This window comes from Haemorhous mexicanus, chromosome 6 (assembly GCF_027477595.1).
Source record: "Haemorhous mexicanus isolate bHaeMex1 chromosome 6, bHaeMex1.pri, whole genome shotgun sequence".
In the NCBI taxonomy this organism is placed as follows: domain Eukaryota; kingdom Metazoa; phylum Chordata; class Aves; order Passeriformes; family Fringillidae; genus Haemorhous; species Haemorhous mexicanus.
In genome coordinates, this window is record NC_082346.1 from 5,804,636 (window position 1) to 5,832,500 (window position 27,865).

At 36.9% G+C, this 27,865-nt stretch overlaps 1 protein-coding gene across 2 annotated transcripts in view; it reads left to right on the forward strand.

The window, feature by feature from the left end:
• Nucleotides 1-27,865, forward strand: part of METTL15 (methyltransferase 15, mitochondrial 12S rRNA N4-cytidine) — a 78,822-nt gene that overhangs the window by 7,548 nt on the left and 43,409 nt on the right. For both annotated transcript variants that reach the window (XM_059848376.1, XM_059848375.1), the window contains exon 3: nt 23,861-23,997. In XM_059848376.1, the coding sequence (XP_059704359.1) occupies nt 23,861-23,997 (137 nt within the window). The remainder of the gene's footprint in view (nt 1-23,860; nt 23,998-27,865) is intronic.

Sequence of the window (27,865 nt, forward strand, 5' to 3'; positions counted from 1 at the left end):
TGATGTTTGCTGATGCTCAGCGTCTTGGGAAAATACTTTTCTAATAACTGTGTTTTAATAAATGACAAATTCTTCTGTTTTAATAATGTCCCTGAAATAAATGAATATTATTTCAGGCTGATTCTGTATCAAAATGGTATTATTTAATGTCAAATTGCTGGAGGAACCTGGCAGCCGAGGCTTACCAAAAACACATCCATGGCTTTTTTGGGGTTGGCTACCATTAATGATAAAGAATTAGATTTTTACTTGAGCCTTTGTAAAATTTTCATTGCATCTTAAATATCTCCTCGGTTATAATTGAAGAAAGAAGTTTCGTCTGAGTTAGGCAGAGGAAGTCAGCTTTTTCTTTTTAAGTCTGATGATTAGCTGAAGTCATTCAGACACTGAAATTTTAATTTCCTATGGAAATGTTAATAATGGTGTGTTTGAGTCATAACGTCATTAAATCTAATTCCAGACAACATTACTCTTAGGAAAATGAGTGAAGTAAATAATGCATACTGAGGCAAGGTCTGCCAGTGCTGTCTAAAAGCAGTTGGCAGAGGCAGGTGGTGGTTTTTATTTGCTTCTCTTACCTCTTGTGCAAGGGGTAAGGGGCTTTAGAAAATAAGTAAGGAGTGCAAAACAGAGCAGAGGTAAAATGCCTTTTTCTATGTTTTTATACAAAACCTGTTCACTTTTGTTCATATGCTGTTTTGTATTTAGCTGTAATCAGAAAATGGAACCATTGTGAAGAAAATCCATTGGAAATTATTTTGAGGCAGTAAGTGGGTATGATTGATGGGTGCTGCAAAATGTGTTCATAGGAATCTTTTTTCTCCTCTGTGTGAAATGATGAAGAGATTCTGGTTGATGGTGCAAGTTCCTGAAATTCTTGGGTATGCCAACTTAGTGATGTTACAGATACTTCAGCTGTACACTAGTAAAATCCAGCTGCATCCTCTGTTAGTGTGCCAATGGGATGAATGGGAAAAATGGGAAGTGATGCCTGCATTGTGTTAAATTGCTGAATAGGCCAATGCTGGAAAATCATTTTATATTGTACTTAATGCGTGATCTGAGAAGGTTGTTTTCCTGCAAAATGCCAACTATTCATATCTATTCTCTTTGTGATGTAAGTTGTTAGACTTGGTGTGTAAACAACTTTTTTATCATTTCAGTGGCTGTCAAAAAATACTTGTGGAGAAAAATTAGTCCAGTTGTGTTTTACCTATCAGTCCTTATTTCTTGAAATTACAAGTGATACCTTCTTATGTAGGTGAAAGACATGTACTGTATAGAACTGATAGGAGACATCTTTTGCTAGCAACCAAAATTATTCTTTGCTATGTGCTTCATTTGATAACTTCCTTTTCGTAGGTGCTAGAAAAAAAACAGGTTTTTTGGTGTAATTTATTACCATTAACAAAAATATAGAACTGTAAATTTTTGCTTTTTCATTCAGCTTTATTTTCTGGCAGGCCATGTCATCCTGCAGAATACCTTTCAATCCCTTTTTAATATTTTCACTGACAAGTTCTGCTCTTATTTACTTGAGCAAGCTTTGGATGGGAATTATGCCTGTATAGGTCAGTAGCTGCTCATAATTTCCATAGTGGTGTTATCTACAGCATCTTATTGGTTCTGGGTCTACAGATTTGTGTAAATCTTGTTTACTTTGTATAGGTTTAAAACATTTTCCACTTTACTGCAGGGAAACCTGTAGTGAGGCTTTACCAGGTAACCGTAAGCACTTCTTGCTGCAGATGTTTTTAATTTCCAGAAGTTCCTTTTTTACTCCTTTTTATTGTTAAGGAATTTTATGTTGCAGCATGGCAATGTGTTGTTCCTGATTGACGTTGAGATGACATCAGAACATCACCTCTCATTTTTAGAGTTCTTACAGAAGTAACAGAATGCAAATGAAAATTGCAGCTTTTCAGGATGGGAGCATAGCATAGCAGGATATCTGTGGACTGGGTGTGATTCACTGGATTTGTAATAATATTTTCCCTTCTGATTTTGAACAGGTGATTAAAAATCAAAATGCTCTAGTTGAAAAACAGCTGTGTCTGATTTACTTCACAGAACTTACTTGCAAAATATTTTGAATTCTCATAAGAGAAAGTGAAGGTTATTAGCATGCTGAAGCCTAAATATTGCTTTACTAAATTTGAATAAAATAGTATGAAAATGCAAGTATAACTTGGTCTCATTGACCTCTTATTTTCTTAGTTCTGGGATAGTTTTTCTTTTTTGTGTGTGAATAGCAGCAAGGTATGTTTTAATAATGTTTTCTTTTGAGAGTTGGAGTGTGTGTAGTTTCTTAGTTCATTTGGAAAAACAGTACAACTCTTCCAGCATTTCTCTAAAAGTACATTTCTCTACTAACAAATCTTTGTTGCTCTCTCACAAGTAATTTATGTATCATGTCTCACGATGCCAATGGTTTTTAACAATCTGGTTTATTTCATGTAATGTTAAAAACCCCACCTGTTGTCAGACACATAAAACAAGTGTACTGTTTTAATTCTTGTATATTTAATGGGAATTGAGGACACATTCTTGGGTTGTTATGCAAAAATTAAAATACAAACTTTTCTCTACATGGTTGATCTGTGCATGCATTAGGTAGGACGTAGTGGTAGGTGCAATAAATAATTTTGAGATAAATTGGGAGGATACAGAATACTTACCCATTTTAAGTTGCATCTTGAGTCAACCAAAGAAACTGCTTAGGATGGAGAAATGCCATGGAAATTTGCAGACACATGATTTGGTCAGACTTTGACTTTAAAGATTTAGTCTGCAGTCTTTGTTCAATGGCTTTGAGAAGCTGTAGGTATTTCACCTTACAAGGATCATGTTCATTCAACAGAGGTGACTTCTGGCAGAGCAGAAGGGGAGAAAGCTCCAAGGAAATTCCATTTTCTCCCATTGGTGGCTGAAATGCTAACAAGGAGAAAGAAGATCTCCAATTGCTAAATCTTCTAATTGGTATTTTTGCTTTAGCAGAAGTAGTTCTAGATTTGGAATGGTTCTAGAAACATGATCTGATTCAATGGTTTAAGTTTTGATAGATGCCATTGTTTAAAACCAGCAGTATTGCTATTGTGAGTTTGGGAGTGAGCGTACATAATGTGTATATTTTGTTTGTTTGTATATATTGTTTGACTTCTTTTTTTCATGAAGAATTTTTTACATGGGTAATTGTTGAGCAGTATTGAATGCGGACCTCTGCTGGCATTGAATTTATAAGCAAACTGTAATCTAGGGATGATATTAAAAAATGAGAATGACCTTGGAAATGATCTGGAGTAAAACCTGCTGGCCTTTGTGCAGGGGCCCAGAAAAAGTGATGGTTCTGTCCTTTGAGAATCTCCTTCCACTGGCCTGTTCAGGTAGATACAGCCAGACAGTGCTGGGGAAATAAACTAAATCTTTTGTTCATGGGCACGTTTTATACACTGTTTACTGTTCAAACTCTGCTTTGAATTTAGACTTTTGTCTCTTGAATTATATCCCTACAGCATTTGAATCATCCACAGATTATCTTTACAGATTAAATAATTCAAAGTCATTACACAGAATTTATGTTTACAGCTCTCTTATAATGTAGCACAGTAGTATTGCTTCCACTTGGCAGAATTTAGAGGCAGCAATGCTGAAATTCTGCTGTGGGTGCCAGAGCAGAAATGCCTCTTTGCCTGGTTTTTCCAAGAGGTTAGCATTTTGGTGGAGAGCTTTGCAGAACATTGGAGAGACATCCACCTGCATCTGGTGAGGTCACAGCATGTCTGGGAAGCAGATCCAGAGTTTGTGAGTTTTACAGACAGAAGAAAGAACAGCATGACCTACCTGATTGGTGTGGTGACCTCCTGAGTGTCACAGGGGCTGCATGGCCCAAGTTCCCATGTCCCTCTGTCAGCTGGCTGCATTTCTGTCTTGGATGGCATGGATGTTGCCATTTCTAGTGTTACTCTACTTTGGGAAACAAAACTGGAATGGAGGTGATGGATTGTTCCTGAGGGTTTGCAGGAGGAGTCAAGCTGAGCACGAAGGCAGTAGAGTGATGCCCCTGCAGGGGACAGGTCCAGTGTCCCTACTCTCCCCTGTGTCACCACCTCCCTTCTCGGGTTTTGTGTTGCTGAAATGGCTCCTGAGGTATCAGAAATTCTCTTTTTCCCAGCCCCACGACTGAAGAAGAAGTTGAGATTTCTCAGCTCTGGTTTTCAGGGTTGTTTATTTTCTCTTATCTGTTCCATTCTTTCTCTGACCTGCTGAGGTCTGTCTGGCAGGTTGGTTTATGGCACAGTCCCTGCCCTTGGGGTGCTGTTAGCTTTTTATACTAAGAACTACCTGTACTTTATTTACAATAATTTTCCAATACCTATCACCTATGTTAGACAGTCTGGCTCTGCTCTAAGCCAATCCAAAAGTGCCACCATCACAGCAGGAGATGGAGGACAAGAAGGAGAAGGACAGGACATGCCGAGATTTCTCCATCTTGCCTCTTGAACCCCCATTCTAAAACCCCAAAATTCTACTTTTTCACCCTGTGACAAATTAACTCATTCTACTAAAACTCTTGTGGCTTGTAAATCCTCACACAAAGTTGGTAGTTGTTTCCATGGGCTAAAATCAAAGGCACAGCTGTTTTAGACTCCGTGCCAGGGTCTCGAATCACCCAGGGCAGCCAGAGCAATGTCCGGGGTCCCAACACTCCCTGAGCTCCTGTCCCTCCCTGACTTCTGCACATCAGCTGAACACACAACCGTGTCAGAAAAAAATGCAGCTTTTTCTCTATTTCTCTTTTTGGGCCATGTTGCTGAGTTTAATTGGCTTGTGGAAGTACACAGTAAACTCTGTGTGCTGAGAGAAATTAACTGCAAGAGGGAAAACACAGGAGAAAATAATGCCTAATTACTCCTACATCTACCACTTAACATCTTGTGCAACTTGGTAGTCCAACTGATTGGTCTAGTACCAATCTTAGCTAAGTTGTCCCTCTTTGTCTTCTCTGTGAGAAGATGACGTGCCTGTTCTGAGTTTTTTAGCAGGTCATCATCTGTTCTGATGACCTGCTAAAAAACTCATGTGAAATACTGAGATTTATAGGTTCTAGTATAGTTCTGGAGAAAACGTGCTTTAATTTTAATTATTTCTTAATTGCACCATTCGTGCTGATTTTAACCCTCACGATTCATGCTGATTTTAACCCTCAAGAGCCTTACCGCTTCCTCCCATTTCCTCCAGGCCTAAAATAAAACTCTCAAGTTCTTAGATCAGAGCAGAAGGTGAGAACATGAGAACAATTAACACAACTTTCCTTTTCCAGGATCCTGCACTTGCAGCTTTGGCATCATAGCCTGGCAAAGAAATCTTACTTGGAAATCTTAACAAGTTTTTGGAGGTCCATGTGAATATCAATAGAAGAATCTTTCACCCAGGATTATCTTCCTGTTGTTTTCACTTCCAAACTTGAAAATCCCATTACTGCTTAATGCAGTGGTAGAATTGTTCAAATTCAAAAATCTAACCAAAGGTTTTGGTTTTTTTTTTTTCCCAACAACAAGGAGATGGCTGAAGATGTTTTGTCACTCTTTGCCACCCCCTTCCATCAGCTTCCAACACAGAAAAAATTTCAGCCTTCAACTCTTCAAATCAGCCCGGACTCTTAAGTGACAGAAAAAAAGGATTTTTGATGGTAGATGTTTATATTAATAGTAAATAATGCTTCTTGAGCAGCAAAAAAAAAAAAAAATCAAAAAAAGCCAAACAGACTTAGAATGTGCTTCTTCAGCCTCAAACTGTACAAAGCATTATTTGTACTTTGATTTTTTTGACATGGTTATCTGAAATGGAGTTAAAACAGTGCTCCTGAAAGTCTCCCTTTCAAAAAGCCTACTTGAGCACTCGTGTCACTATCCGCTTTTGGTCATCTAAATTTAAAACAAGACTTTTGCTAAGAAGGTCAATGTAAGTACTTTCCTTTTCTTTCCTTTTGATCTCGCATCCTTGTGGGTGCCGGGGTAGTTGTGTAGGAAAGTTTTCCTGAATGACTCAGTGCACTGAGTCATAGCATGAAGCCTGTAGTGCTGCAGACTAAGTAATTGGTAACAGTCTCAAATGTAATTAAAGCACAGTTGTCAGCTCTGTGTTACTGACTGACATCCCACTGAAGTATTTTGGTTTTAACAACTGAGATTAATTGTTCTTTGCTGTTAAAGTTTGTGTGGTGTAAGATGTTTCTGTTGAATAGACCTGTTGTTGCCATTATCTTTTACTATCCTCTCTGATTTTTATAGTACTCAGTTTGGATTTTTTCTCTGTTAGGTCACATATTCAGTAATTATGCTTTTTACCATGCCTGTGCATTTACAGATGTTTAGAGTCCTTTGAGGACCTTTTAAAGTTTTCGTCATTAAGAACTGTCCTATTAGTACTGATTAATGTTTTGTCACTATTCCTAAACTCTTTAAAGCATCATTCAAGGCTTTTTAAAAATCAAACGTAAAAAGAAATAGATTTTTTTGTGTTTTCTTGCAGATTATGTTTTCAAGGTTGGTAGTTTTCATGTCTGATGTTCATCTTGTGTTGTGCCCTGTTTTATAATAATAAATGGCTTTTTTTTTTTTTTGTCCACATGTGTGCCCACCATCCCCAGGTAATTAGCAGTGTTTTCCAGTAGCATTGGAGCCTTTCTTTCTCCTGTTCTTCAGTTCCTTTGTGTGTGTGTTTCTTACCATCATGCAGCTTGAGCAAAGGGCTGGATGGGGCACACGGGACAACAGGACATGTCTTGAAGCTGTCTGTGTCATTAAGGAAAATAAAACTACCTTAAAGCATTGGGAGGAAAACAAGGTTTGATGATTTTTTTTTTTTTTTTTTGTCATTTGCATTATTAGAGAAAACAAACCTTGCAGGCTTTGTGCAGGACTCCTGCTTGTTCCCACTGAGAGCAGACGAGTGAGAACACAAATGGATGGTTACAGCTGAGTTTCTTGTTTTTAAAAACTACTGAGACAGTAATTTTGAACTGTAAGAAAGGCCTGTACTACTTCCATATGTGATGAATGCTGAAGCTGGAATGGTGAACAAAGGCCTCTTTAGAGACTGGAGGAGGTGGAAGATTCTTTGATGATAAATTCTTTTTCTCTCGAATAGTTTTTCTTCTCACTGAAGCTCTTTAGATGGAAGGACACTGCTGAGTCACAGGAGCATCAGTGCCACAGCACTGGTTCACATCAGGAATGCACCTGGCTAGGTGTCCAGTCCCTGGCACACCACAATTCCATTGCTGCAGCTGCTAATGGAAGCCTGAAAGAAGGGGAAAGGAGAGAATGATTATTTTCTACCTGGTGTTACCTTCACGTGACAACAGTCATGGAAGGACTTCCTTGCAGGGGGAAGGTTGGGGGTTGTATTTGTGTAATATCACTAGTGGGCACAGAGTTTGTGGTGATTGGGAGTGGGGCTGAGTATATAAAAAGCAAGTATTTGAAGTATTTTAATTATTTAAATTTCTTGTATTTTAATGCTTTGCAGGTCTGCACAGTATGGGTTTAGTGTTGGTTAATGACTAGTGCACTCACTAGAATGCAGTTGTGGGCACAGAGTTTGTGGTGATTGGGGCCCAGTCTCATCCCCAGTGGCTCCAGCTGTGCAGGACAGGTGAATGCTATGGAAGGTAAGGAGCCATGGAGTGCCCAGGGGTGCTGAGCAATCACACAGGGAGCAGGGGGCTCACAGGTGCAGGGCATCAACAGGAGGGCATAAAAGGCTGGGCTGAAGGACACGAGGAGCTGACACTTGCAGCCTCCTGAAGAGGTGGGGTGTTATTCTGCATGGACTGACACTTGCAGCCTTCTGCAGAGGTAAGGTGTTATTTTTATGAGTTGAAGCTTTCTGAAGTTGTCTGGTGTTGCTCTGTCTTGGTTGGAGCTTTCTGCCTGTATGGTGACATTGTGCATTGTGGCCCTCTTGACTGTGACATGTGCTGGGACAGTCACTTTTCTAGTTCCATCTCTCTACAAAGTGTGTTACGTACTGGACTTCTCTCCACATTATTCATGGTTTCAGTATTTGCATGAAAAGCACTTTTTTATTTGTTCTAACTTGATGCTTGATAATATCATCAAGTTCCCTGAGCTCTTTTATTTTGAGATAAGTGAATCATACCATCTGCTGCAGCTGTATAAAAACAATTTTAATAGTCCTCCACAGAAAACTGCTGGAGCCTTTGGATGTTTTATTGGACCAGAGAGATGTGTCCTAAGGGAATTCTTTTCCACATTTCCTATTTTCTTGTCCTCATCTAAGCCTGGTTTCATATAAAGCAGCAGTGATGGAGGATGTTCTGCTCTCTCCTGAAATGATCAGTTGGCTCTGAAATTTGTTCTTTGAATGTGATTTTATTGTTTTTCTGGACTGGAGATTTCCCTCATACCAATTTTCTCCTAGGAGTGAGAGCCTTACTGATGCAGTTCTTTTTCAACCTCCTTCCTTCCCGAAGGATTTCCTTCGTGCATATTTCCTTTGTTGTCTTTATCTTGGTTTTATCTGGTTTTGCTCCTTTTCTAACAGGTTTTTATGTTTCCCCAATTTAGTTTTATTCTTTATCAAAGTGTTTATTATTACGATTTTGCATGTTAGCTACATTTTAAAAACTAAGTTTTTGAGTAGGTTTATGGCTGTAACTCTGTCATGTAGGTATTTGTTCTATTTCATCAGTTGTGAAGAAGCCTAGATGTTTTGAATATGGTCACCAAAATCATATTTGTCCCAGAGACTGGCAATAGAAATAGTTCTTGAAGAGTAACATGCAGCATCTTTTCAAAGCATCTTTTTCAATTTGAAAGAAAGCAGTAAAGATTTAAAGCCAAGTATTCACCTGCCTTACAGTCACTGAGGAGAGTAAAGCTCTACTTGGAAGTATTCTGTTTTTAGGTAAAATCAGATAAGTTTAGCTGAAATGCAAGATTTTTTTTTTTCTTGCTCTGTGCAGGAGATTTAAGAGAAGATTGCTGTGGTGGAAAGTTGTAGATTGGATTTTGAATTTAGTAATTTGGGAACTGTAGTGGTTTGTACAGTAGTTCATGCTACAGAAGTAGTTTTGGTGATAAAGTTGATTACTTTGTGAAATATTACTTATGTAATCCTGGTTATAGAGTTAAAAGTGGTGACAGTTCCCTATTTGTTCTCATCCCATTTCTCACACACCATTAGAACATGTATTTTTTGGGGTTTTAGCACTTCAGAATTCTTTGGATTAGGCAGAATTTGCTTGGCAGAATCAGTCTATCCTAAGCTGGAGTACTGAAGATAAAGAAACAAGATTCCTCACCTGTTAATGAGATTTTTGTATCTCAGTACAAAAGTTTGGAAAATCTCACCGGTAGTGGGATTGTCATTTGCTTTAGGTGGAGGAACTTCTCAGGAGTGTTTATGTACACTAATTAATAAACCAGGCTTTTTGAATTGTGTGGGACAATGCTTTCTTCATAACACCACCAAATTAATGGTGATGACAGACTTAGAAGAGCACTTGAGTGTTCAGAGGTTGTCTTCTGTACGGGGACATATTCCATGTCACAGCCAATGGTTTTGCCTTGCTGTGGTCCATGGATTGCTTTTACAAATGTTGCACAAAATGTCTAGTGGGTTACTTTGTTTTTCCAGGCAGGAAAGGAAAAAATTAAAATTACTAAGTGGCACCAGTCTTGGAAGTGTTTGTTAGTCTTTTATCTGCTGATGGAGAGAATCATTAGAGACTCAAGACTTGATTTCAGCAAAGGTTATAAAAAATTCTGTCTTGTTGACCTGTCTCTGAGTGGGCACAAATAAGTGCTCAGAACCTGGCATTTGGAAAATCCAGAAAATAAATTTTAACACCTAGGGCATGAAACAATTAAGGTACCAATTTTAGAATAGTTTCAAAGACTGTAATAGTCAAAATAATTTAACAAACAGTGCAGTAAGTACACTTGGAAACATTCTTAGTCCTGTGTTTTTTTATGGTTCTGTAAAGCATTTCCTTATACAGTTTAGGAGTGTCATTATTTTTGCTCAGCAAGTCAGGTTGCTAGTTTTCTATTTGAGTAGTATATTAAAATATATACATGCTGAAAGCAAAAGAGTGGAGTACAAGGGCCAAGTTATCAAAAACAGCAACAACATTAAGAGAAAAGCAATAATGTTGCTGGGTTTTGCATTAAGGCATTTAACCTTTCCATACAGAGATTTTTGGGGTGATGACATACCTGTGGTATTTAGAGTAGACAGGACTATTCTTGAGTGGTTCCACTCGCGGAAAAGAGGTGGAAGACGACCCAGATGGGTCAGCAGCACCTCTTGTGTGCCCTCATTTGTGTATTGTTGGTATAGGCAGAGTGACTGGGTGCATCCACCTAGATGAGGATGTTGTGGGTTCAAAACAGAAGAGCGCTCCCATCTTAAAATAAGCTTAATAACATAAGGAATTGTGTGAAGTTCAATAGGAAAAAATGTATCCCACTAAGATAAACTCTTAATCCTGTGTCCTGTTTGAGCTGTTAAATGTCTAACATGGATTAGAGCACACTTCGTGGCTCAGGTTCTGCTTGTCGAAGAGATGATTTGAAACTATAATTATTTAATTTTTCTCTTCTTTGTGCAACTGACTTTTGGATGAAAATACTGTGTAAAGCTAACAGTTACAAAACTCACAGGCCCATCTAGCTATGCATGTTTATTCCAAGATAGCTAAATAAACACATTTAATTGCTTTGTGCTGAAGGATACAACTGCTTATCTGTAATTGCATGGAATTGATACTGTTACCTGCATGATCTTCCCTACTCTGTCATGTTCATTTGTTTGATCTTGAGTTAGATAACAGGTTTGTTTGAAAAGAACTGCATTCTGTGTGTGTGCTGATCATAAAGTTAGTTTTGCTGATGGTAATTCCTTTGGTCTCTAATAAAGGATCATGGCTTGCAAGCATCACCATAAAAAACTGAGTAAAACAGCTTGTTTGCAGGCAATAAATAACAGGCAAAGGGGAGCAAATAAGTTTACTGCATTTATACTGTTTCTTCTTGTGGTAAGAGCTGTCTTATTTTCTGTGTGTTTGCAGGGATTTTTAGAGCAGTTTTTTACAGCAGGGTGTTCAGTGTCATTGGGCCTGCTTGTTGAGTTTTCCAGAACTGCTGTGTTAGAACCAGCTGATTAAAATGCTGCCTTCATCTAATCTGTGTAATTAGTTGTAATCCTTGTTTCAGCCCCTGGGAACTAGCAGATGTGAGCCAAAGCAGCTCCTCCTTGTGCAGCATGCTGCCACAGGCATTGCTTTGTTGGTAAACAAAGAGTGTTATCAGAAAGTGAAGTTTGCTCTGCTGCCTCTCCCCAGCTTTTGGTGCATGATAGCATCTCTACTGTCGCATGGAAACACAACCAATTAATTCAACAGCTTCAGCCTGAAGTGTCATTTAATATGTTCTTAATCCTCTCAACTGCTCTTGTTGTTATACAATGTATACCTGTTATGTTTGATTGGCAAAAGTACCTACCCACAGTAACCGTGAATAAATCAATGTGTTTGTTCGTTTATTTAAAAACAAGCTGCTCTCTAATCCAGAGAAGTCTAACAAATGAAATTTTCATATCTTTTTTTATTTAATCAAATTATCCTTTTAAAATCTAAATTATTTTTTCAAATAGGAGGATTCCCTGCTGCCTCGTTTTAAAAAATACAGATGTTAGAAGTCATTCTTTGGAAAAAAATACTAAAATGACATAGATTTTGTCATTCTAGTCTCACTATAGGAGGACTTCTCAGTTATGGTATCTTGATCTACTTGTTTATGCTTTCTGTAACTCACAGCTGAACATCTTGTTTTTAAAAAAAATAAAACCTCCACTCCAAAAATTTGCTTGATTTATTCATGCCATGGCATTCTGTATTTAAGTGCACAGCTGGTGGGATAAAGGATGTTTTTGCCTTAAAATGGAAGCAAAGGGACACTTGTTCAGATGGCAGATTGTGCATGCCTGTTCTTTTTCACTGGCTTACATCAACATTTTAAAGATATTTTATTGCTATAATTGCATTCTGCTCAGACTTTTTATGCCACTATTGAACCACCTGGGCGGTTTCCACAGGAGGCTGGGAATTCCTGGTCTTGGATTTTATGCTCTGAAGGGCCAAGTAATCACTAGATTACTTCTCTAATCAATAGATTATGTGAAAACAAATATAAATATATAATATACTATAGTGTGTGTGTATATATATATATACTATATATACTATATAGTATATTATACTGCCTGGTTCTACAAGGTTTTTATGCTCAGTATTTTTGTCAGGGGTGATTGACAGTTTTTGTTTTGATTGCTGTATTAATGTAATAAAGGGTATAAAAGTGCGTTACAAGTCATGCTGTTCTCACCAGGAGTTGAAACTCATGTTTGTGGTAGGAAATTAATCTGGTTTTAATTGCCTGTGAGCCTGAAGTATGTTCCTTTTTGTAAAGCTGATCTCACATAAATATAAATCAGTAGCTGCCTCTTCTTTAATTATGTATTAGTGTATAGTATCTGCATGCTGGATGAGAATATGAGCATCTCCAGTTACAGTGTATTGGAGGTCATTAAATCTTCCCTGTTGGATGAAGTTTAGTAGCGCTGCATTTCTAAATACTGAAAAATGAGCTAGGCTGCCGCTTCTTTTAGAGTGTTACTGTGTTCACTTATAGTTAGTTACTTTATCAGTAAGGTAATAGGGTTGTTTTTTTTCTACAATATGGTAAACAATTGCTGTAAAATATACTATAAAATTGCAAAAAAAAATTAAGGTTGTTGTAAATTATTTTGAGATAATTTAATGTAAAATAAAGCCTTTGAACATATTTTTTGGTGTTTCATAAATATATGGCTGAATTGTATCATGGTGCAAAAATGTTCTATGAATTTTTTGGAAAGAGGACTAAAGTAACCTGCATTCTTACATGAGTTACAGAGAACAAAAATAAGTGGAGAGAGAAGGGAATTCACTGAGTTGGTTTCTGGAAAAACAGTTAATAAACTTATTGCATGAATGATGTTAAAATCAAATTGGAAATTATTCCCAAATGACTGCCTTTTGACTTGGTCTTGGAGAAGAATGTATTTGAAATTTATTTGAAAATATATTGAGGTTTTTTTTGTTTTGTGGTTTTTTGGGTTTCTTTTTAATTAGCCATTACTTAATCAGTAGGAAATGTTAAGTGAAATAATATTACTAAGAGAAAACTCTTTAAAATGTTTGGATGAGTAGATCTTTTGATGTTGAGGGCAAATTAATCTTAACAGCAACTTTGATTCACAATATAATTGAATTGGTAACTTTCACAAGTTATGATCTTGGATTTACACTCCAGCCCAAGATGAACAGTAAAAATACATAATTTTTCAAGGAGAATGTGCAATTATGGAGAGGCCCATGGGTCTCCATGCGTGAGAGACCCACGCATGGAGGTTGCGTGTTGTGATTTTCTTTTTTAATTGGTTGGAGCTTTATTTTATTACTTTGATACATTGAAAGTACATTGAGCATTGTTAGAAGAACTGATAATAATGATTAAAATAGTAATAAAAATAAGTTATTTTTATAGTAGTTATTTAGAATAAAGGTAATTTTTAGCTATTGGCAGGTGAATATCTGTGAGGTTTCTGCACACCATGGGGTTTTAAGCATGCTGGTCTGATCACAGCTGTAAGCTGAGTCCAGCCATTCACTTGAGTTGACAGAAAAAAGACTCCATGTGTTTTTCAGAGGAAAAGTGATCCCACTTCCATTAGTGTCTCTCCAATGGATTGTTTGTTCCTAGAATAAGGTGTCCCAAAGCCAACACCGAGCTGTTGGATTGCTCTGTGTAACTGAGCTGCTCTCAGTGACTTTACCTGGCTGTGGCTTTGCAATTAATAGCTTTGGGTTTTTTGGTTTGGAAGTGTTCATTTACCTAGGTTTTTAAAGAATTGCTTTTTATTTTATTTTCACATAAATATGTTCACAGTGACCTAAGGGGAGTGGTTTAAAGTTCCTTTTGTGCCACGTTCTTTTTTGCTGCACACAATGACCGTCACAGTTTGTTCAGAACTAATTGTGAGCAACTTAAAATGCAAAATGATGCCTGAAATAGTTTCTATGTCAATCTGTGTGAGGAATGAGTGAGTCTGTTCCATGTGAGGAGATTTACAATGATTCTCTTTCTATCTCTGACAAAATTATACCTTGAAGTTATTACACAATTAAAATTTAGCTTCCTGTTGGTATTACAATTTTTTCTGGACTTGTTCAGAACGTATGTTAAGAAAAGACAGCCCCAATTTTTAATTTATTTTTTGGTACACTTGGCCATGATCTGTCCAAACTGCTCCAAGATGTGTGGCTTCAAAAGTGAAGAGGTGCAGAACCAAGATTTTCTGCATGTATCTCACATGATAATTTTAGACTCACATGTTTTGCTGTGCTTTGCAAAAACTGATAGTGAGACTTCTTAAAAAAAGCTCACAGTCCATGTAGGGAAGAAGGTGAAATGATGACTGATTTAGTGGGAAATTATGGACAGAATTATATGTAGTGCACATATAATGCTGTAAGAAATGCAAACATTGAATATGTGGTAAATGTTTAGGAGAATTTTTTTTTTCTTTAATGTAAAAAACTTGTCTCTTCAGTTGCTGTATTCAGCATATCTAAACAATACTTTTAATGTGTTTGCCATATCAGAGAGCTCCAGGGCATTATCAATGCTGACATAAGTTGATTCACAATCAGCAGTTAGTGGAAATCTCGATGTAGCCTTGAGTTGTGCATGCCTTGGAGGTGACCTGGAGAAGGAGGGCAGGAGAAATGTGGTGTTCATTTTGTTGGTGAACAACAAGCAGCAAATGAGGCTTAGATCAGATATTAGGATGAAAATACATAAACCTGACACTTTTGCTTTCTTTTAAAACACTTTTCTATGGAAAAGGTTTTTTTCCTTTCATTCATTTTTTTGTGACAACTTCTGCATTAGAGCGTTACATCCTCTGAGAACATATTTTCTGTTAATTAAAAAGCATTTCCTGTAGCAGGTATATGGTTTTGGTAGTGTGAGAATGTTTTAAATAACGTTGGTCCCAGAAATAGCTGGGCTGGCTTATATGTGTGTGTAGAAAATCACACTGAGAAAGGGCAGTGTCCACAGAGGAGCCTGCAAGAATCAAATTTACTTGAATAAAGCAAGAGAGTCCACTAGGCCATAACCCTGAGGAGTCTCTCTCGAGCCTACTTTTATCCTGAGCTCCTGGCTGCTTGCTGCCTGAGGGATTGGGCAGGTGCAGCCTTCTCAAACCACCTGCCCGACATTGTCCCTTGAGCACCTGGCATGCCCCTATCCACATCTTGCATTGCATGGCCATTCAAATGAGCCTTCAGCCCACCCTGGGCAGAGAAGTTAATATTGATCCCATTGAATTGATCCTGTGATGAATTCAAATTGAATTGATCCTATTGAATTGATCCTGTAATGAATTCAAATTTAATTCATCCTATTGAATCGATCCTATTGAATTGATCCTATGATGAATTCAAATTGCATTAATTCTATTGAATTGATCCTATGATGAATTCAAATTGCATTAATTCTATTGAATTGATCCTAGGATGAATTCAAATTGCATTCATTCTATTGAATTGATCCTAGGATGAATTCAAATTGCATTCATTCTATTGAATTGATCCTAGGATGAATTCATTCTATTGAATTGATCCTAGGATGAATTCATCATAGGATGAATTCAAATTGAATTCATCCTGTTGAATTGGTCCTATTAAACCTGTGTGCTTGTGCCCCAAAGCTCAGAAGTTCAGTGTGCTGGCCCCTGCTTGGCTTGATGGCCATAAAGACCCCATTTCTGCTCTTCCAGGGCCCCCCAGGTCCTTTCAGATGGAGGCACTGGGGAGGATGTTAACCCCAGTTCTGGTCTCCTCTGCAGCCTTCACCTTGCTACATTAATGCATTGTCTGAAATAAGTTTGAGAGCTCCCTGATGCTTGATGGTCCAGCTCCTGCAGCCTGAATTAGTTTCCATTGCACAGCATATGATGCATGTGTGCACAGTTTAATGTTGGTGAAAAGCATTCACTTGGGTTTTTGGAGGTTGTGAATTAATTTGGACAAAATGGTTTTGTCTGCTTTTTCTTTGTTGATATAGAAATGCGGAATATATGTTGGGTTTTTTTTCCAATCCTGTAAAAAGTGGAAAGAATGCCATTTTCAAAACAAATATATTCTGCAAGTTTCTTGAAAATACACTAATTTTATAATTGTATCATTACATGGTACTTAAAGTTACTGAACAGGATGATTTTAGTGTTTGTTGGTAGGAATGTCCTGAACAGAACTCTCTATACATATCATCTCCTTGTGCATTTCAAATAGTATTAAAAAAGGCAATAATCATATTTTTCTGTTCCTAGAATTGTCACGTAGGATGTTGCTGCATGCAGAGACATGGGAAGTTTTTTCAGAAAAATATTTTTGCTTCTCTGTCCACTTGGACAATTATCTTAAAATGAAAGCACTTCAATATCTCCATAGATTCCTGCTTTTTAAGGTGCATCATGGTCAATCCAAAGTGTTTTGATGATGTAATAAAGAAGTGGAATTAAAGAAAAACCTCAGCAATGTACAAATCCTTGTGCCTTTTGGCCATCTCCCAAAGAGTGCCAGAATAGCTGTTAGGAGGGCCGAAATGAAATGTTAGTAACTCAGTTTGGGTGAATATTATGGATTTCAGAGCAACAGAACTTCTGTTCCTGTTCTGCTGCCATATAGACTTGATGCGTTTTAGGATGGAAAATCTTTGCTCATCCACTGTAGATGAAATTGGTCTTGAAATTGGAAGAAAAGAGGTTGAAGTTTGGATGTATTTTTCGTTACTCTTAAAAGGAAAAGATTATAGATTTGATTTGTCCTTCAGATTAATTTTCTCTCTGTGTTTATTGAAACTATATGTTCGGTAAAGTTGGTCTTGACAAAGGCCAGCAGTAAACATTAATTCTCAATTTTGAGCTTTGCAGAAGGAAAATAAAATCCTGAGGGACTGAGAAGAGATTGCCTTTTCTAACAGTGGACTTTTAAATATGTGCCTAAACAATAGTCTATGTACTTTATTCAAGAAACACTGACAACAGTGACTATTTTTACAATGTCTCTATTTATACCTTTGCAGTGATTAGTTATGAAAGATGTGGTAATAAAAGGATAAAGCCAATCAACTATTTCTTGTAAAAAAAAAAAAAATCACTGCTAGAAAAAGTTCCTATAGAATTTGTTGTCATTGCTCCCCACTTCAATTCAACTTGCTCTGCCTAGTGTATATTAAATAGTGGAGTGTCTTAAAATAGTAAGCTGTAGAAAACCCAAGGTGTTTGAACAAGAGGTCAGATGTCTTTTATTGCACTTCGAGTTGATATTTGGAAAATAAAGGAGAGTGGAAAACAAGTTGTGTTGTGACAATGACCAATTTCTGTTGTGAATACCAAGGAAAGTTAGACAGCGAGTTTAGAGAACATGACTCATTGTAGGAACACCAGAAGAATGAAGTAGCAAAAAGCATCTTGCAATGTGTTGATTGTTTTGTTTATATTGCTTTTCTGCTCTCAGGATTTTTTTTTTTCCAAAAAGAGATGGAATAGATACAAATAAAATAAGAACAAATACTTTGATACAGACCAACAGTGGTTGGCAATGCAGTAATAAATATTTATTGTTAGCCTTAACAAACATCCTAGTATTTTGACCTTCTTTGCATTTTCAAGCTCTCATTTCAAGTATGAAAAATTTATTATTGCGAAAAATGTTGGCTTGTCATCCCACTGAGAAAGATCAGTAAAACAGAGAGGAGCACTGTGATCTAGCTTTGATTGGCTTGGAATACACTAGTTGATGGTGGCTTTAATATTACAGAAATACTACAGAACCTATTTCTCTCATCATGTTTTTGTTCTTGTGTACTTACCTTTGTTAGACTACCCAGTATAATAATAATACTCCAAGAAAAAAGATTGTTACTTTGACATTTACATGAATGCCAATTGCATGAGAGAGTCTCCATTTTATTTCTCTTTCTTCAGGCAGCAGTTTCCAGGTGTTTCCTTTTCTTCTAGGGACCTGAAATGTTAGGCAGCATAGCTTGTATGCTGGCTAGCTATTCTTCAGTTTTTCCTTTGTAGTATGTTTTAAATAAATCAGTACTCTGGTTGTGGGTGTTTTTTTCCAATCCTGTAAAAAGTGGAAAGAGTGCCATTTTAAAAACAAATGTCTTCTGCCAGTTTCTTGAAAATATAATAATTTCATAATTGATAAGCCTGAAACTATACTGATTTCATCGTTGCTGAAACCGAAACGATACTGATTTTGTCATTGATACAAGTGAAAATATGCTAATTTCATCACTGTTGTTCTTTGTAACTCTTCTGGGAGATGAAATATGAATGGTGGGGTGCTGGGGCTGTGTTCTCAGCTGTTGCAGCGGGGTTTGTGGCTCTATTTCTTTTCTCCCGCAGCAAACTTCTGTGTTTCTAGTTAGTGATTTTTTTCAAAAAAAAATCTGGTTTCTGGTTTTCTAGTTTCTTCACTTGTGAAGGCCAGTTTTGGGTGGAAATCCTCCATTAGGCATGCATCACTGTTAAATTAAAATGTTATATATGGCATTGATGTGGTACTGGCTAAGGGTGGAATTCTTGCAAGCTAATTTTTCTTCTGCTCATATTTTAAACATGGCATTCATGTTGTTTCATGATTCTTATGAGCATTTCATTTGGGAGGAGTACTGCAAAATGTTCTACTCACTGTTCTTGAATGGCTGCCATTCAATGAAACATTTCTTGTAGGCAAGAGGGGACAAATGCCAACAGCAGGAGCTTCAGAGGGGAGTAGTTGTGTGGTTGTATCTTGTGGTTGTATATTAAACCATTGGAGGAAGGATCAGCATTTTCTGGGAAGGTTCTTTTGAAACTGATTTTTATTTATTTTATTTTTTATCAGAGAACTTAGAGGTAAGATGGTTTAGGTGATTACACTTGCTGAAGGCACCCAAGATGGTCACTGTCAATATGGATTTTTGATTTTTATTTAATCCAAAAAGTGGATAAACAGGACTGGGTATTGAATAATAGAATTAAAGAATTGAATTAAATAATTAATATAATTAGTTAATAGAATTAAATAAATTGTATTAATAGAATGAATTCATAGAATTAAATAATTATGCAGTGCAAGGTCACTTTTTGGGGACTAACAGCCTTTCTGTTTTTAGAAGAAATTAATTCTACGTATTGGAAAGAGCCGTGGAAAATGCCTTATGTGTACATGCTTATCACAATGTGTTAATGATCTTTATCACAATGTATTAATGATCGAGAGAGGTTGTCTGGACAAAAAGAGAAATGTCAGGAGTTTGTCCCATGGAATGGGGGAGAGAGAGGCTGCTCATGAGGCACTGATGCCCAGGACAGGAGGTTGTTTGGCATGTCCTGTGTCCTAACTCAGCATGTCTTAAAGGTTTTGTGCAATGTGGCATAGTCTGTTGGAGATGTTGTCCAATATGTCCAAGTCCTCTTTCAGACAATGTCAGGGTTGTGAGAGGAAGAAAAAACACTTTTTGAAGGATCATCTGATGGAGTCCTTGAAGTAATATGTAATTAAGAGAAAATGAAGTTGTACCTCTAAAGGATCAAATTATTTAAAAAAGAATACAGAGTTCTTGCTTTTAAAAAATAAAGAAAGAGGAGAGTGGAAAATACTGGAATTGTGAGCTTTTAAAAACCAGCATTATGATGCTTCAATTTGTGTGTCACGTTTGAGTCTCAATTTTGTGTAAGTTCTGCAATCTCATTTTGTTACACAGCAAAGGAAAAATAATCACAAAGGCTGTCAAGTGTTGTGGAGTAAACTTTATTACATGTGGAACATAATCATTACAGGAATTCCAGATCAGCCATAGTAAAATGAAACGCTTAAAAGGTATTTATTATGAGAGCTTTTCTGTACAAAGTCTTGTATACCAAAATGGTGAACCCCAACTCGTTGTGTCTCTCTGACTGTAATAGAGCTAGCTGTAAAATGAAAGCTGTGAAATTTTAGTTGCTCTCTGTGTGCCATGAAAGAGCCAAATGCTTTCTAAAACCTGCAGTCACAAACTGATTATGAAATTCCCAGGGGAACTCTGATGGGACTATCATAACTTAACAACAGAATGGTGAGTCACTGCAGGAGAAATTCATGTAATAATCTTTCCCAGTATTTATAGGACCAGGAGGATAAAATGTCATTTAATTTCATTTGATTAAAAACTAGTAGGCAAGAGAGAAAGAGGGAGAAAAAAATGATGCATCTTTTATTTCAGGCGTGAAAGATGGCAGGAATATGCAAGAAGCATATTATGAAGCAGGATATTACAGTGATTAATTTCTAATCTGATGAATGCTCCAAAATGGCCATGTTAATATCATAATCATTCTACTTGAAATTTAAAGTGATAGTTATATTTTTTTCAGATCCTAGATGCAGAATGTAGCTTTTGAGTGGAACAGCTGGATTACGAGGAAGTGGATGTGGATTAAATCTGGTGCTCTCAGGTTAAAGACCATGGCTGGTGTTGCTTAAAGGTTTGATTGGGGTCTGTTGGTTCTTTCAGAAAGGGGATGTCAGTGAGCTTGTGTTCATTCACAGCAGGTGAATGGCTTCCATGGGTTCTTCACTCAAGCTTCCCAGTGCTGTCACAACGTTGGGAGTTTGTCAGTGTGCCATGGCACAACCACCCCATCCTCTCTCTTCTCTACCTTGCATTGCCAATGTTTATTTTTGGTGTGTCTTCAACATCTTCTGTGTGGTTTGTTAATAAGCAGGATGTATAAAGGGCTTGTCAAGCTTAAAGTGTATCAAATTTAAAAGGAATGAAAGCAGAAGCAGGTATCTGTGAGGAAAGGTGAGACTGTTAAACAAAACGTAAGTATTCTTGAATGAGCTAGAAAAATTAATCTGGAAATAAAAATCTCAGTGTCACGTGTTGCTTAAAAAGCAAAATTGTCTGGAGGTTTGGCTAAAAAGGTCCCTAATTTATTGTTTTGTGTTCTGCTGTTCAAACCTGATGGAACCAAGGACTTGGTAGAAGTTGTGGTGAAAGAAGCATCAAATGTGTTCAGGACTTTGTAGAGATGAAGAACCAGAAAAGAACTAGATGTTTAGAAGACAAGCAGACATGCAAGAAATAAATGAGTAGTTAAACATATTAGAAAAAGGGAAAAGACTATTTTCTGGAAAGTCAATTTGCTAGTGAGTTTAAGTGGAATAAAATTATTATTTCAAAGTATTTTATTTTAAAAAAAAAGTAGCTCTTCTGACACTCTCTATCCCTTCTATGACTCTTCCTGCCAACACTGTAGGTCTGTTTTAAAAAAGAAAATACTGATTTTTTTCAAAGTTTTCATCCTAGTTTTCTAGCTATGATAAAGAACAAGAGCACTTGTTTGTTTTTTTAAACAAAACAACCAAACCCAACCATGAAGACATGACTCATGCTGATTAAACTTTTTTTTTTTCCAAGAGGAATTATGATGTAGTTTAGGTTGGTTTTGATTGTAATGTGTTTCTGCACAATAAGTGCAATCCTAAATGACACTTGGGACTCCTGTGATTAAGTTTTTGTGTGCATTTCTGACTGGGTTAATCTTATGCAAAAAAAAAAATAAAATGGTGGTTTTAATTTTTTGTTGCTCCACCACATATTTGTAAAGGGATTTTCTAAATGGATTTCCCTACAGAACTAGACTATAAAAGCCAGAGGTCTGTTTATTGCATATGTACATTCGTTCTGGTAAGGATTAAATGGAAATAACTTGGGTGGAAATCAAAGCATAACAGATATACCCTGGAAATTTTAAAAGTAATTTAGGAAGATTTGTATTTGAGATATTTAGATATTTAGAATTTTTATTTTAACTTATTTTTAGGATTTTTATTTAAGTTTTCTAAAAAAAAAATGTTCATTTTTACAATTTTCTAAGCTAAATGCTGAGTGAAAAATTACATTTTTATATTTTCATTGAAAGGAGATAAAAAAGTAGCTAATCAGTTTAATATCCCATTCAATAGACAGTGTTGGATTTTTATGGGTGTAGTAGAAGTAACAGTACAATGCAAAGAAAAGCCAAAGTGATTGGAGTCTTTAATAACAAGGCTTCTCTGAATCTTATGGGTATGTGAGAACTTACAGAGAACATGCTTGGAGTTTTTAGCATATGCAAGTATATTTAAAATCCAACTAAATTCTTATGTTCAGTTGTGTTAAAGAAACAACCACATTTTTTAACTGTTTCAGTTTTGTGTTTATAAATTGGTTTCAAGGTATATACTTTTGGTTTTGTCATGGCAGAAGATAAATCAGAATGCTTAAATGGATTGTATAGACTGGATAGAGTGTCCTCTGTAACACAGATTTGTCTTGTAGATACTGCTTACAAAAAATTCTGTGTCAGTGCTTTATTTCTTCATATGAGTGATGCAATTTAATATTGAGTGATCACCCAGCTAAATTTTGTTTCCTTCATTAACTTTGTAAAATATTGTCAGAAACTTTTGCTTCTAGAACATAAACTTAGGAAACATGATAGTATAGCACAAAGAAATTGTGTTAAATAATGCAGCTTAAAGATCTTAAAAGATCATCATTTGCCCTTACTTTCAGCCACAGTAGTTAGATTATTAGTCTCATAAGTATGGTTTTTGGGGTTTTTTTTTGGGGGGGGAGGAAATTTCATATATAAGTCTTTGTTTTCTAAAAAATGTTTCTGGAGAAATGTTTGGGTCTTCATTGCCTTTGAATTTTTGTTCTTATCCAAAGGAATTTGTGGTTGAATCTTAGTTCTTTCAAGAGTTAGACTGGAAAATTTCACTTAAAAGGTGCTTTTACCCTTGATCTCTATAATTTGTGTGAATAAGTTTAGTTAATAATAATTTCTGTTGAATATGATTGTAGCTGATAAGTAGTCTTCAAAACCTGTTTCACATAAAAAATAATCTGAGAAGTGGTGAAAGAACCCATGCAGATATTAATATTGAAGTATATGGAGAATTTGTTTTTCAGGTCTAGCTTGAGGTCAACAGAGGTCAGTCCAATCCGGTGAGAGAAAAGACTTATTGCAATACCAATGTGCAGAGTACTTTGGTTTAGATACAATGTCACAAAAACAATAAAAATCCTTTTCTTTCTGTGGTCCAGTGTGGATTCCCTAGGCTATAGGATTATAGACAGTTACTTGGTCATTTGAAAAGAAAATGTTTCCTAGGTGGAGTTGCAGTCATACAACCTCTGCATTGCTGAGTGAAGAGCCAGTTATTACTGTCACCAAAAATATTTCCTGCCTTGTAATCAGTCAGGTACCAGCCAAAGGAGGAAGGGGCTTGGGGCAGCTTCTAGAAACACTGCTGCTCCTTTATAAGGAAAAGAAGGCTTAACACAGCATTAAGTTCCCTTAGCAGGTTTGGGGGGTTTTTTCCATGGGTTTTTTGTTTGCTTGTTTGTTTGGTTTTTGGGGTTGGTTTGTTTGTTTGTTTGGGTTTTTTGGTTTTGCTGGTTTTATTCATTTGTTTGTGGGTGCTTGGTTTTCTTTTTTGTTTTTAGTTTTGTTTTGGTGAGATATTATTCTGACATCATTGCAATTCTGCACAAAATACAAGAAACATTTCCAAAAAGGCAATGCTGTATTTTCCTCTAGTACACGAGGGGGATTTTCAAGCTTAAGTTCTACACCAGCCATCAGTTTGTCAGTGCTCTGAGGTGAACGTGTTTGTGTTTTCCCTCCCCAGTGTTTCCTGGATATGACATTTGGAGCTGGAGGTCACACAGCAGCTCTCCTGGAGAGAGCCAGAGACATCACAGTGTATGCCCTGGACAGGGACCCCACAGCCCACAGCATAGCTCAGCAGCTGGCAGCAGCCTACCCGTAAGTTGTGTCCTCCTGTCTTACAAACATGGCTGGGATAAGGTTGGTGCTCTGGGGTTTTAGAAGTAATTTAATATATTTTTATAGTTTTGATGTCTTGTTGTGAAATAGTGTTCTGTGCTGTGTGCACCCTATTGAACAGGAGATCCAATTCAATTTGTTCGTGAGTATCTGCATGCAGCTGCTTCTTGGGTTTTTGGAGTGTGTGTTTTGTGGGTATCAAGTATCTGATTTTATATTTAAAAAAGGATTTGAATAAGATTCATGTGTTCTGCTTGCCCTGAGATGGTTCTGATTGCAAAGTAGAACAAAAGCATATCTTGGTGGTATGTATTTCACAAAATGATGGAATAATAGGTTTTAAAGTAATTAGGTCATTTAAATATGGATTACGAATATTTTAATTTTAAAAACCCCAAAATAATTGTAATTCAGTATTGGGTTTGCTAAGTATTTTGCCACTGGCTTCAGAAACTACTGAACAATTTAATAAGCTACAATTTCTGTGTATAGCTTATGCTTCAATTTTCTTTTTAAATAAGAGTGCTGAATTTGCTAAATGAACAATTGCAAAGTGCCAATTTTCACATCTTTTTTAGTTATGCAAAGTTCTTGCTCCTTTATTTAATTCAGGAAAGAACCCAGTCAGAACATCAGTGCATTGTTGCAAAAGTGTGCAATATATGGAGTTGAGTGTGAGCTTTTCAGAAAGTGACATTTTCACATCTGACCAAGAAGTAAAAATGTGCAGATACAAAATTTAATAATGTGTAGTAGCCAAGACTTGAGACATTTAGGTGAGGTAGTAAGGAGAGAATACTCACTGTCAGGTTGAAAACATTATTTCAAAAAGAGCTTTAACATGAAGAAAAGCAAATATTTCTAGTGAGAAGAAATCTGGAAGAGGCAGATAAAAAACCACGTGGTTCTCCAGTTCTGTTGTCCCACATAAAGAGGAGTTTTAGGGCAGCAGTAATATTTAAGCCGTGCAGGAGGTGTTCCTCAGCTTTTCTAAGATAAAGGGCTAAACTGTGCATTCCTTTCAAGTGTGTTTGACAGAGACCCAGCGGGAGAAATGCAAGCATGTGCCAGGACAGCATAGCTTATTTTCTAGCCATCCTGCTCTCTAAGACCACTTAAATCTATTTCTCTAAATTTTCAGTTCTCTTTGGGCTGAAGTGACATGCAATGTATACTTACAAATTTGTGGAATGCCCCTCCCCACTGTTACTTCTCCAGAGGATGCTCTTTTTGACAGAATGCTGTGGAGAGTATTGTCAAGGAAAGTCCATTTTCTTTTATACTAAACCTGCAAACATGTTCTGCCAAATGTCATGGGAGTTGTAAAGTCTTCTGTTCTTTGTGTCATGGAAAAAAAGAGTCCTTTAGAAACATTCCCACAATGTAAACCAACAATGAACAGTCCTCTGACTCAGTATAAGTTTATCTGAAGGTATCCTATGCAAACCTGGATGTGAAAAGTTCATTTTCCAGATAGATGAGGAGATTTGACAATTTTTAGGTGCTCTTCTGAAAATAATTGACACCAGCAATTTTCTGCTTGCTTAGAAAAGATGAACTTTGTGTAGCAGCTGATGTAACTTCTGATGCTTTAATAGACAAAGGAGGTCTAGGTCTTATTTTTGATGCTGGTGTCTACCTTAGTGGATGCCAGTTAATCCTTAGAATGAAGTGGATCCTTAAATAACATAGTGTTGTTGGTGAAAAGTCTTAATCATTGAAAGATGACTGCATGTCACCTGGATATGTATTGTGGGACACAGAGCCATATTCTTATTTGCTCTGGGGTTTTCCCCTCATTTTCTGTCCTTCCTATTAGAAAGAACAGGTAAGTCCTTGTTCATAAGGTAAATACTATCATTTCTTATAATAGTTTGTGTTAAAATTTGTGGCAAAAGAATGTTCTATATGTGCTAACTATAAATCTGCTTTCCCTGGAAAGTCATTTTTATCAACCATTGTCAAATTAAGAGGAGAAAGGAGGTATAAGGATATAATTTATAAACATGTAAAGCTAGTGTTTGCTTACAAATTAGTTGAGTGTAAGAGATTTATTTCTGAGATATGGAGCTTTTATAAATGGATTTTTTCAGTATTTGTTAAAAGATAGTTGTTCTAACATTATGGGATTTTATTGTCTATTTTCTGCACTGTGTTAGAAACAAAACTTGCATCAGTTCAATTCAAATCCGTATGGGCATCAAAAGCTTGGGGAATTCATCCAGGTGACATCTATATCTGGTCAGGTCTGTTCTCAAGTGAAGTAGCAGCCTGGCTCATCAGGGAGCCACAGAAATAGTTGTGCTACCTTAGAAATGGTAATGGCAGCATGCAGCTGCAGTCTGAGAGAAATGTGGGGCTGTCCCTCTTTGAGAGGCACAGCCCTGCATGTACCTCACTGAAAAACTGCAGAACAGGACTAGAGGCATCCTCAACTTTCCCTGCTCCAGGCTTTTCTCCACGTCCTCTGTTTGACACTCCTGTTCAAGGAGAGGTTATTTGACTTGCTCAAGTGGCTCATGTGCTTTGGAGGTGACAGCACCAAGCTGGGGAAGAGGCTGTTGTGTACCCATCACCAGTAAAATCTGATTCCCACTGGCTGAAACTGTGAATGCAAGGGGCAAACTGCAAGTCATGCTTCAACTGAGTTTTCTGTTGCCATTTTTTCCCTGCTTAAAGCAGAACGCTGCATGTGTTATTGGTTATTCTGGTTAGATGGCAATAATCTTGGTGAAATCGCATCGTTCCCATTGTTACTCACTGTGTGCCTTGGTTTGCTGATGGCCATAAACTAAAACACAAGTGCCACCTAGACATGAGGAAGAACTTCTTTACACTGGGGGTGTACACCTGCTGCAGGTGACCCTTCTTGGCAGGGCAGTTGGACTGGGTGGTCTCCAGAGGTCCCTCCAACCCCAGCATTTATTTCTGTGATTCTGTGAAATACACCCAAAGGTAATGTGGCAAGAGCAGATAAATATGGGTAAATTAAGGGGATTTTTCTATATTCAGAACTCATAAATGAAATCCTCCATATATTTAACTGAAAGACAGCTGGAGTAATAAGTCACTGGAGGAGAAAACTGAGGAAAAATACATTTGATGTTTGCACTTTAAATGTGCCTCTATTTTTTGCTAGCGGTTTTGTCAGAACTGAAATCTGAAGAGGGCAGAGGAATTCCAGCTGCAGCTCTCACATTCATTTGGTGCTGCTACTTATTATTTTTATTTTTTTAAAACAAGTAGTGCTGCTTTAATAAGGCAAAAATGGGTCAGGGTCTGTTAGATATTCAGTGTGTGGGTGGGAATCCTTTGACGTGCTTTCTGGGGAAGCCACCGACTTGGGAATTGCTGCTGAGGATGCAGGAAAAGAAGATAAGACTCAGGCAGTAGCACCAGATATTACAAATAAACCCTTTCATGCCCACTGAAAGGAAGAGGCTGGAGAGGTGGCTGAAAACTGGCAATTAACCAACAGCATGGAAAATTTTTAAGTATGAGAAACTCGTGCCGAGGGAAAAAGTGTGTGCTTTGTAATTTTCTGAGCAGGATAAGAAGTTGTGCCCTAAAAGTATGGGAAAAATAGGATTCCTCATACCATTTAAATGCCATTTTAAGGTAAAGTGATTTTGAGGTGTGAGGGTGATTGTGGATTTTGCTTTCAGAATTGCACAAAGTTTGTGGAAAAAAGTGATAAATCAGCTGTACATTGTATGCTCTGGGGAAAACAGATTTTTTTTTTTTCCAGTTCTAGAAAAAACAGCTCTTTTTTTTTGATTTTGATAAGCTTTTTTTATGTGCTTATGAGTCGTTGCTGAGTATTGGTGCTTTTCCTGCTATGTATTAT